Source organism: Arachis ipaensis, chromosome B10 (genome assembly GCF_000816755.2).
Source record: "Arachis ipaensis cultivar K30076 chromosome B10, Araip1.1, whole genome shotgun sequence".
Classification (NCBI taxonomy): domain Eukaryota; kingdom Viridiplantae; phylum Streptophyta; class Magnoliopsida; order Fabales; family Fabaceae; genus Arachis; species Arachis ipaensis.
The window spans coordinates 757,147-768,238 of NC_029794.2; the positions used below are offsets into that span (position 1 = coordinate 757,147).

General features: G+C 33.7%; 3 protein-coding genes across 5 annotated transcripts in view; all 3 read left to right on the plus strand.

Moving 5' to 3' along the window:
• Positions 84-2,178, plus strand: LOC107622458 (heterogeneous nuclear ribonucleoprotein H2). Of its 2 annotated transcripts, none has more exons than XM_016324355.2 (2): positions 84-362; positions 1,188-2,178. In XM_016324355.2, the coding sequence occupies exons 1-2, from the start codon at positions 346-348 to the stop codon at positions 1,966-1,968; spliced, it is 798 nt and encodes a 265-aa protein (XP_016179841.1). In that variant the 5' UTR covers positions 84-345; the 3' UTR covers positions 1,969-2,178. The 2 variants fall into 2 exon arrangements, with proteins under 2 accessions (XP_016179841.1, XP_016179840.1); XM_016324354.2 differs by having other exon boundaries at positions 86-362; positions 1,277-2,178.
• Positions 3,801-8,099, plus strand: LOC107624187 (protein RKD5). Of its 2 annotated transcripts, none has more exons than XM_016326666.2 (5): positions 3,801-3,982; positions 4,193-4,445; positions 5,934-6,172; positions 6,677-6,897; positions 7,536-8,099. In XM_016326666.2, the coding sequence occupies exons 1-5, from the start codon at positions 3,928-3,930 to the stop codon at positions 7,776-7,778; spliced, it is 1,011 nt and encodes a 336-aa protein (XP_016182152.1). In that variant the 5' UTR covers positions 3,801-3,927; the 3' UTR covers positions 7,779-8,099. The 2 variants fall into 2 exon arrangements, with proteins under 2 accessions (XP_016182152.1, XP_016182153.1); XM_016326667.2 differs by having other exon boundaries at positions 6,683-6,897.
• LOC107623249 (probable serine/threonine-protein kinase PIX13) overlaps positions 10,451-11,092 on the plus strand; it is a gene marked incomplete in the record, with an annotated part of 5,175 nt that continues 4,533 nt past the window's right edge. Inside the window, 1 exon segment of the mRNA XM_016325437.2 lies at positions 10,451-10,842. Coding sequence (XP_016180923.1) covers positions 10,767-10,842 — 76 coding nt within the window.

An 11,092-nucleotide genomic window follows, 5' to 3' on the forward strand; every position in this document is an offset into this window, starting at 1 on the left:
TTTAAAAAATAAAAAAATTAAAAAAAAAAGATCCAAACCAATAAATAACTTCCAAATCAACCACAGAAAATATTAATAATAAAAACAAAATAACATAAGCATAACGAACACACAAACACAATAAAAAACTCTCCGGGGAAGGGTGCGCAGTGTTCCACCACGAAGAAGCTCGTTAACGTTATTGTAACCCTAACTAGGGTTTCTTTTTTCTTTCTCGCGTTCCATTTTCTTTTTGGATTCTTCATTGGATTTGGGGATTTTCGTCCAATCGCAGCACTGGATCCGTATCGTTTTCCTCCGTCAACCGACCCTCCCTTTGCTCGATCGTTCGGCGATCTCGGTAACATGTACGGTCCGAGAGGGTAAGGCTGCCATAACTTTATCACTTTTTGTTTCCGTCTCTATTTGATTCGAATTTCCGTTTATTGTACCATTATGCTGAGCTCAAATTCCTTTTTTTTCTGCTCGATTTTGTTCTCTGTGTGTTTTTTTTTTATTGTTTTGATATTAATCTGGAGTTAGGTTTCTGGTGGCGATGCTTATCTGATTTGAGGTTGTGTTTTTGTGCATCTGAGTTTTGAAAAGGAAAAGATCATTCTTTTAAGTTTTTTGCAGTGATATTCTTATCAATTTTTTTTTTTTTAATTAGAGGGAAGAGTGGCTGTGTTAAATGAGAGAAGTAGTTTTATTTACATGTGAGCTAGAATCTGATAGAGGAGTGGATTTTGGCTATGTATATCAATTTTACGTATAGAGCTATGTTTTTTGGATAATCTATATCCCATGTGCTGATTTAATTTACCTATGTATTTTGTGATTCTTACTGAAAAATTAATAGGGAATAACCGACCCTTTTTTGTTTGTGTTGATTTTATATACATCTTTGATTAGCTCCCTTTGGCTTTGTTAGTTTAAGGGTAGGTATCTCTACTGTTAACTTTGAGTCGCATTCTCTGAAAGATATATGTTTGTGGACCTTTTATTGGTAATAGTGTGTTCTATTGGTATAGCTAGTTGATATATAGTTACTGCCTTCTATATTGTTTGGTTTTGGGAGTTTTAATCAATATGATATATTTTATTACATTAGGAATTAGAATTAGGTGCCAGGGAAAGTGTGGGTTGGGTTTGGCTTTATTAACATGTTGAGTGGGGGATTTTTTTTTTATGGGTATGGAAATTTGAAGGGCAATGTTGGGAAGCGGGGGGGTTTCGGACGGGTACGAGGTTGGCTCAAAGAGACAAAGAATGATGGAATCCAATCCATACTTCGCAGTGAGCAGCGGAACAGGCAGCTTTCAACCCTATGGATACGGTGGTGGCTTCCAGCCCCCTCCTCCATTTCCTGTGGTTCGTCTCAGGGGACTTCCATTCAACTGCACTGACATTGACATCCTGAAGTTCTTTGCTGGACTGACCATTGTGGATGTGTTGCTTGTCAACAAGAGTGGACGATTCTCAGGAGAGGCCTTTGTAGTCTTTGCAGGAGCAATGCAGGTTGAATTTGCTCTACAGAGAGACCGGCAGAACATGGGTCGCAGATATGTGGAAGTCTTCAGGTGCAAGAAGCAAGATTACTACAATGCTGTTGCATCTGAGGTCAATTATGAAGGAATATACGATAATGACTACCATGGAAGCCCTCCTCCATCTCGGACCAAAAGGTTCAGCGATAAAGATCAGATGGAGTACACTGAGATATTGAAGATGCGTGGACTTCCATTTTCAGCTACTAAAGCTCAAATTATTGATTTTTTTAAAGATTTCAAGCTGATAGAAGATAGGGTACACATTGCTTGTCGCCCAGATGGAAAAGCTACTGGAGAGGCTTATGTGGAGTTTGTTTCCCCCGACGAGGCCAAGAGAGCAATGTGCAAGGATAAAATGACAATTGGATCAAGGTACGTGGAGTTGTTTCCTTCGACAACAGATGAAGCTAGGCGGGCAGAGTCAAGATCAAGGCAGTAACAGATATACACTTCTGCTAGGGACTGTGTATCTTACTTTAGGTCCTGAAACATTGTTATATTTTCTGGTACTATTACTACACTGTTTAGTTTTAGATTATGGTGCTTATGGTATTAGTTCAACTTGCTAGCTAATATTTCAATGTCTCTGAATTGCATGCATTAATTTATGATTAATAGATAAGATCCTTAACAGTGGTCATTAGTGGACTGTTCTCTAGAATTAAACAGTTTAGTTGTGTATGTCACAATCAAGATTTTGATTGGAACTATATGCCTGCCTGCCTCACAGACTGGCCATCGACCAAAACTTACTTCGATCTGCATGTGGCTCGACGAATGTGGTGCAGTAGTGTGCCATTATACAGACCAAAACTTACTTCGATCTGCATGTGGCTCGACGAATGTGGTGCAGTAGTGTGCCATTTTACAGAACCCATGTTAACCTAACTGTTTCATGAGTTTTGCTTAGGCCTGCCCAATAAAAAAGGGCTCACATGCTAATTACCAGTTTGGTTTTTCTTTTTATTTAGTGTCCTTTTAAGATATTTTGAACTGAATAGTGAAATCAGGAATGGGCTTATCGACATCGATAATCCTGTCTTAATGTTGAAACTACTGAAAATAGAAATCGAAATCGAAGTGGTTGTAAACCTTGTGTATGCACCAATATCTCACTGCTGGAATTACTGTCACTAGTTACTAGCTGGGGGAGAATTTATGTTTTACATAAAAATAGTTGTTTCCAAAGTACATTATAGCCTCAAACAGATTCTTCAAAGATTGTGACCTAACTTGCTGTCAACCCTCAACTGAATTCAGGTCCGTTTGGGAAGTTTCAAAAGTAATTTTTTTGAGTTTTTGACTTATGAAAAGTAGTAGTATTAATGTTTTTGTAATTTTTTAAGAAGCTATTTAGGAGCTTATAAAGAAGTTAAAAAAATGACTTCTCTCATAATATTACTATTTTTTATTACATTTCTATAAAATAAGTACTTCTAAAACTAAAAATTCAAATACAAAATAATTTATTTGTAGAGTTTTTTTTTTTTTTTAAGGAAACTTTTTTTTAAAGGGGGATATTCATCATTCAAAATAGGAAACTAGGAATTTGATAACAAAAACGCATATATTTAACAAAGGTTGGGTCTCTAAGTACTATAATTATACACTCAGAAATTTTTTGGGGGTTCTGTTGGTAATTTAGAGTTCAAGAGGGTATAATGTATTTATTTTGGCCGAAGTGCTCCTCAACCAAGTTTTAGGAGTTAGTTTGTACAATCCAAACTTGATGCCAGTTAAGGAGATTTTGTGAAGTGCAACTAAATCTCCATAAAGCGCAGATAGATGTAACAAATTTGTCTTCTTGAGGTCTGACTTGTGGAAACGAACAAAACAATTTAGATAGTGAATTTGATCCAATTAAACACTTATATGAGGAGATTGATAAATGTTGATTTATTCCATCAATTTTTACCCAACTTTAAAAACAAAAATTCTTTTAAATTAAATAAAAAAATTGAGTTCCANAATGAATAAAACTGCTCCGTATCTGAATTAAAATAGAGGATCTAAACACAACACATAAAATGGAAAACAATAAATGAAAATAAGTGAAAGATAATAAAAAAAAAATCCTAAAAGGATAGAAAGGATAACCAAAACAAGAAAGTACATCAATAAAATGCATGTGACCAAAAACCAAAAGAATTTAGATTGTACGTTTGACCAACTTAAAGGATAGGATTATACAATTAATTATATGTTTTTAAATAAAAAATGTTAATAATATTAGGAAGATAAAAAAAAATCCGTTAATTCATGAATGACAAGAAGATCATGCACCTGCAAACAAACTCCAAAACCTCGTCTTTTGTCTCGTTGTTTCTCCCTTTTATCACCACAACGACACTGTTCTTGCTTCGTACCCAATAGTGATGGTAGCATCTTCAACCTCGCCATGAAGAACACCTTGCTCACCACCCTCCTAGTCTTCAAGAACACCATTAGAGAAGGTAACCACCTCAACCCCACCATGCACTTCACCTTTCATATTATAGATTCTCAACTTTCATGCCTCATTTTCATATAAAGCTTCCTTTTTCCCTCCATTTCATTGGGAAAAAATCGATTTTTTATTGATGGGGTTGTGCAAAATTGAGGTTTTTCTTAATTTTTTTCTGTTTAAATTTTTGGGGTTTTTTTTTTTGAGTAAATTTTTGCAGAGTTGATCAGGAGTGTGCATGTATACCAAATAAAGGATGGGAAAGTAAGGGAAGTTGAAAGAGAGTTTGTGTTCTCAGAGAGTGGCTCCTATGGCGAAATGAGGTCCACACCAATCCTCAGATTGCAGAAGAAGCTTTGTGTTGCTGAAGTTTCTGAAGGGTACCAAAATGGAGTGTGGCTTTGTATCTTTTCCTTTCATAGAGATCACAAGCCTCAATTTTCCAGCATTCCAAACTTGCTTTTGCTCTCCAGGTATACATATAGATAATATCTGCTCAAGTCCCTATCTAAAGTTGATGAAACTTTTTGTATCTGTTCTTAGATTGTGTATTTGCTTTTGGTCATGATTATTGCTATATTATGAAATGCCTTAAGATAGAAAATACAGAGGCATGAGACTGAGACCAGAGAATATATTTGTGTCACTGTCTCAATTCCCCTGGTCCCCAACTTTTGGATGGATACCAAATTAGGCATATTTTGTCTTAGGACAGCGACATTATGCATTTTCTATGTCTATCTGCATATCCTTCTTTAAAAGTATGAAACAGGGCTATTAGTTCTCACAATTTATATCTTGCTTGGTCCTAAAATGTGAGAGAGAGGGGGAAGGGGGAAGGGGGTTCCTTTTTAAGTTAGATAGCTTAGTCCTTGTCATAATGATTGGAATTGGTTAGGCATGGCACTGAGAATGCTCAGAAACCACGTTTTGAGTAGGGTTCGATCTGAATTTCAACTTAATCCAATATGTTAAGCGAAATTGCATTGAGTCACATTTTGACATGATTTTCAGTCTCACCTCTCACACCATGAATTGATCCAAAGTTAAAAGATTGTTATATTTCTTTTCCCTGGTAAACCAAACCAAGATTTGCGAAATCGGTACCAAATGTGGAACTAGCTATAGTACTATTACGAGATTTCTTTAGTGGCATGGAGGCTATTTGGTGATAGTGGAATACTTATGCTATCATGAAAAAAAATAAGCTTTTCAAATTTCCAGTCCCCCTCTTGGCTTCTTGTTTCTGGATTTTTCTGATTGTCTTGTGAAAATAACGGAAGGGTACCAAAAGCGAAAAGTCGAAAACATCTGTGAAAATGATTCGTGTTTCAATAAAAAATATATTTTCAGTTGACTTCTTTTGCAGAACCAACATAATATGTTTGCTTATTCATTTGCTGAATTGGATACAGATTTTACTATTGTCATCTTTATGTGACTGGTCTATCAAGGAATAAACGATATGGTCTAATTTACAGTTTTGGGTTTGGGGGCATAGGGGAATCAATAAAAGGTAAAGAGAAGGGAATGGAGTTGTACAATTCCCTTCCAATCTCCACTCATAAAAATGACAACTTTTCTTTTTGGTTACGAAGTGGAGTATGAGCAATAGTAAATTGAAAAATCATTATCATGAAATGTTAAACAACACTAGAGAAAGTATTATTCACAATTTCTTCTTATTAACATCCATTAATGGGGAACTTTTGCCTTACAATCCCTCTCCTACCCTCTCCTTAAAACTGGCATTTACTCGAAGAGTCATACATATCATGCCAGGCATGGCATTATTTGTAAAATGATTGATTTTGTGTTTTGAATTTCACTTGTGCTTCACGTCAAGTGAAAGTACCAACTTAATTAATAGCATTGTTGATTTGTTCAAATCATTATGCCTCCTCCAATTGATAGAATGTTTTGTTTCCAATTGTTTTTAACTGTCTGTAATGAACTTTCAGAAACCTGAAGCTTCGGACAATCCCAACCTTGCTGAGAGACCTCCGTGTGATATACAAATTGGAAAAAGACAAAGATGTTCTATCAGACTCCACAGGGGAAGAACGCCAAGGAAACAACAAAGATTCCCAACCATTGAGAAAAGTGGTTCCCGTGTTAACTCAAGACCTGAATTTTCTTCCTTATGAAGATGACATGTCCGAATCACCGGACAACAAGCTAGATGTCCAAGCCTTGCCAGGTTTACTCTCAATTACTCTCAATAATCTAATGACACAAACTATTTAGCATGAAATGATTTAGCAGTTATTGACATAATCAATCTTCCAATCCGCAAATTCACCGTGTTACAATATGTCCTAATTTTGACTGTCACAGCAATATTGTTTTTTTGTTTCGTAACTGGATTCTATAGTTTTGTAACTTGTGAATACTTTTTAATCAAATCCAGAAAGTCTTTGTAATGAAACGCATACGGAGTTCCCTCCTTTTTCACATATCGTGCGATTAATTTAAATTTTGTATATTGTATGCTTCTGAATTTGAAGGTACATTGCAACTTTGTGCTCTGTGTTAACTTAAGTAAATTTCTGCCAAGTGGTCTCTGATTATCTGTATGTATTGTGCGGAGGAGAGGACACCGAATTAAAACGGAATAAATTCTCTCAACATGTGTTAGTAGTCTTTCTAATGTTGTTAGGCATGCCATATGTAAAGATTAACAGCTACTAATTGAGGTCAACAGATGCAGATTCTGCAGAAAAGAAAAAACGTGCATCCAGTGACCGGGTAGCAAAAATAACGTTATCAGAGTTAGTCAAGTATTTTGATATACCGATTGTAGAAGCGTCAAGAAGGCTAAATGTTGGACTAACAGTTCTGAAGAGGAAATGCAGAGAATTCGGTATTCCTCGCTGGCCTCATAGGAAGATCAAATCACTTGACAGTCTCATTCATGAAATTCAGGTCAGTTTCTTACTGTCCCTTTCCTATTACAAATACTATTCAATGAAGAGCACTTTGGTGAAAGCAAGTAATAGTACTTTGAATTGAAGCATTTAAATTTTGGAGTAATCTCCCAATCTCGTCCATGAACAAAACCTCAGGGACCAAGTAGTACCTCAATCTTAAAGTGGCAAATTTGTCTCTCATTGTACATATACGAATTTCGTACGGAAGACCTAAATTAACACCCTTTTCCAAATGGTGAGGAAAAAATTTGTCATTTATGAATTTTAGGGAGACTTTATCCTCTTTATTTATTTATTTATTATTAATTTGTCAAGATTTCGCCTAGAAAATGAAGTGGTTTCAGCCATTTCTTAATGCCTACTATTATCAAATTTGCATCACTTTGTGGTTGTGGTCCATTCAAATCTAACCAGCTGTATCATATTGCTTCTTAATCATTGTGAACTATACACTATAAGTCAATAAGTGGGGTTGCTGCTTTTCTTTTTCATGTTTTATTGGTTTCTTACTGCACCATTCCTACCCATGCTTTTGATATTTTGGTAGTTTTAAATACAGCATTTGGGAGGTTTATTCTTGCATTTATGCTTCACTATTGTTGAGTGGCTCTCGAACATAAACCGAATTTGTAGGAAGAAGCAAACAACCAAGAATCAGATGACAAGGCTGCAGCATTGGCGGCAATAGAGAAACGAAGGATGTTGGAGAGCGAAAAGGAAAACATAGAAAGGAAACCATTCATGGACATACAAAGTGAGACCAAGAAGTTGAGGCAGGACATCTTCAAGAGAAGGCATCGAGCGCGAGCTCAGGTCAAACTTAATTCGACTGTCTCCAGCAGCAGCAGTAGCAACAAAACTACCATTGAAACTTGAAGGTTTCATATTGAAAATTATGCATCTCAAGGTTCTAAATTATAATTTTAGTCCACATTGGAAGTACTACTCTTTGAGGACTTCATACCCTTTTCTCTCCTATAAATGCTTTTTATTTAGCCTTAAGAATTTTCTCTGTATTCACCTTTCTTAGTTAGAAATTCAGGTGAATCTTTTTTATTTGAACCAGCAACTAGGCTGTGTTGGAATTTTCCTTTAAAACATTTTTCTATAGAACTATGCCTTTAGACTATTTACCTTTGTTTTTTATGTTAGGTGCCATTGCAAAATGCAAAATTATTATAAATTTGACTTTTTTTTTGAGTCCTCTCAAAAAAGTTGTATAGTATTCTGCAGAGTTTTGGATTGGATAAGGTAGTTAGGTAAAATTATTATATCTTAAAACTCATGATTTAAGAATTTGGCTCTCAATTTGTATATTTGGAACACCAACCATTCCCCATTATATTATTCAGTTATGTTAGATGCACTTATTTTGTAAATGGGATTAACTTATGTCCAATGATAAATGATGAATAAATTAACAGTGTCTCATGTAAAATGAGTAAATAATAAATATTTATATTATTAATAATTATTAATTTATTTGTCTAATGTCTATTGAAGTCAAAAAGGCTACCACATGATTTATTTCATATAGTTGAGAAAGCATATAATATGGGTGCAGCATTTGATGTGCCATGGTCCACTAACTTTTGACAAATTAAATTTTTGTCAAAGTACTGCCACTGCTTTTCTCACCTTTGATTTTATTTTATTTTATTTTTTGCTATTGCTTGAAACTAGTTTGATACTTATTTGTTTCTTTTAAACAAGAAATGAACTTTGTTTATTATAAATTATGGAAAAGAAAATAAATTGAGTAATGTTTAATTTGATAGTGGATTGATTCAACTTAAATATTAGATAATAGGTAACATTTTAGATGCATAATGCATTGAGTTTAATTTAATCTGTCATATATTAAGATAATTTAATAGTATGAATTTTAATCATAAAAATAGGGTCTAGATTTATGAGGCATTTTTTTAGATAATGCTTGATGTGAAAATTCATATACAGTTGTTTTTATGTAAAGTTGAGTTGTTTTTATGTAAAGTTGATAGTCGAGAGCTGTTAAATAACAATCATTAAACAGTTTTTTACTATCAACTTTATATAAAGATAATTGTACGAGTAATGAGTATTTACCGTGGTTGATAAACTTTGGATATAATAGTGCTTTCTAATTTTAGTCAAGTCTTTCTTATTGATTGATGTTTTTTTTAGGAGACTGAAATTGTTGATTGTTAACAGAAATCACATTGAGTAGTCTATTTGTGATAAAGTGATTGTTATGATTAATAATAGGTTATAGGTGTAATTATCTTTTGGCAAAGTAAACTAATTACTTTTTTTTTTTCTTGTTATCAACTAAATTATATTACTTTTTTGTTTGTATTTAGGGCATAATATTTATTAAGGTGTCTCTTTCAACTTTAAAACTATATAATCTTATGTTAGTAATATGACTTTTCATGATTAACTTTAAACATTTGATAAATTATTCTCTAATCTCTATCATATGTCACACAAACGAATACTTGCCATTTTGCCGATTGCCATAAGAATTAAGGAGAAATTGCTATTTAATTAAATTTCACAGTAATTTCAAATTGATAATTGTTACATAATCATATATGACCACATATTATTATATATATTAAAAAAAATAAGCACTTGACTTTTTTTAATAACTTCCACATATAGTTAGACTCAATTTTTTGGTTATGGAAATCTCGTTTGTGTTTGTGTATGATTATAGATTCCTGAGGTGCTACACTAATGTGTGGGACAGTTTTTGTTCAGTTTCAGTGTGAAGAATTCGGACCATACGAGTTCTTTGTATGAAAAAGGTGATATTAAATCAGAGGGTTCGATTTGTATTTTTAAATTTTTTTATTTTTAAAAATAAAAATCGGAGGGTCCAATTTCAACATTAAAAATTTTTTTATTTTCTAAACCACAAATCGGACCGTCCCATTTGTGGTTGTTTAAAAAAATAAAACAATACAAGAAATTGGAGATACCAATTTATGTAATTCATAACAACGTAAAACACTTCTCTTCTCACATTATCATGTGATACACGTCTCTCTCACACGAAAAAGAATTTGCGTATAAGTTCGATACTAATTAGTACATCAAATTTAAAGAGATTAATCTCTTTACACTAGTATTGAAATTTGAAAATTGAAAATGAATTTGGTGACATAGTGTTAGGTTTTAGTCATGCTTGTATAGTTGTATTGTAATTTGTATCCTAGTTAGGAAGGAAGAAAACAACTTCCAAGGTGGGTTTGACTAGACACTCCTCACGCGGCCGTTGACTCCAAATACATACATCTTTATATTTTTTTATGTGCAAAAATAATATTTGTAACCATTTTTATCTCTAGCCAATGAGTAATAGCTCAAATGGCATAGTCTTCCCATACTCAATTAAAAGGTTACGAGTTCGAGTCTCCTATCTTTGATAAAAAAAAAAAAAAAACCATTTAATAAATATAAAAGAAAAAGTGTCCAAAATAAAACTTTTATAAATGTTACCTCCTTAAAGAGTAAAGAGACAAGAGCATGCAACAGAATTTTGAGAATTGTAAAACAGATAAAAAGGGAAGTTGCTAAAAATATGTAGTTGTTATTATCATCAAAGAAACATCTTGGTATGTTCATTGATGGATGTGTAAGTAACAGAGAAAATCAAATCCAACCCCTCAGTCAAGAAAATACACATAATCAAAAAGACAAACACACTTCTTTCTCCATCTCTCTTTCTCTTTCTCTCTCTCTCTCTCTGGTGATTTGGTGAATAGTAATCTGCTCTTACTTTCTTCTTTTCCTTCATCAACATTTCTAACCAAACCAAACAGAAGAGGAAGAGAAAGAGAAAGAGAAAGAGAGAGTGAAAGAGAGAGAGAGCTTCACATGGGTCAATGCTTTGGCTCTCTCTCTTCTGCTCAAAACCCTTCATCCTCTACCCTCTCCAAGGCTCAGTATTCAGGTAAAGTTTCTCAATTTTCCTTCTTTTTTTTTCTTCCACTGAAAATTCACCCCAAAACAAATCATGGGTAGTTACTCTTTTCCTCTAATTCTCCTCAGAAAATGCAAAGTTCCAATTTTTGTTCCCCCTATGTTTTGTGTTAGATCATTCACTGTACATGAAAAACTACATACCAGGGTAAAATTGTACAATTTCTTTTTTTTTGTTTTTTTTTTTTGGGGGGGGGGGGTAATTTTTCAAAAGTATCTTT

What these genes read in the sequence shown, in the direction of transcription:
- LOC107624187 (XM_016326666.2), top strand. Translation starts at nt 3,928, where the DNA reads ATGAAGAACACCTTGCTCACCACCCTCCTAGTCTTCAAGAACACCATT. An exon ending in AGATGTCCAAGCCTTGCCAG is followed by an intron (nt 6,173 to 6,676) that starts GTTTACTCTCAA and finishes TGAGGTCAACAG; the next exon opens with ATGCAGATTCTGCAGAAAAG. An exon ending in GTCTCATTCATGAAATTCAG is followed by an intron (nt 6,898 to 7,535) that starts GTCAGTTTCTTA and finishes CCGAATTTGTAG; the next exon opens with GAAGAAGCAAACAACCAAGA.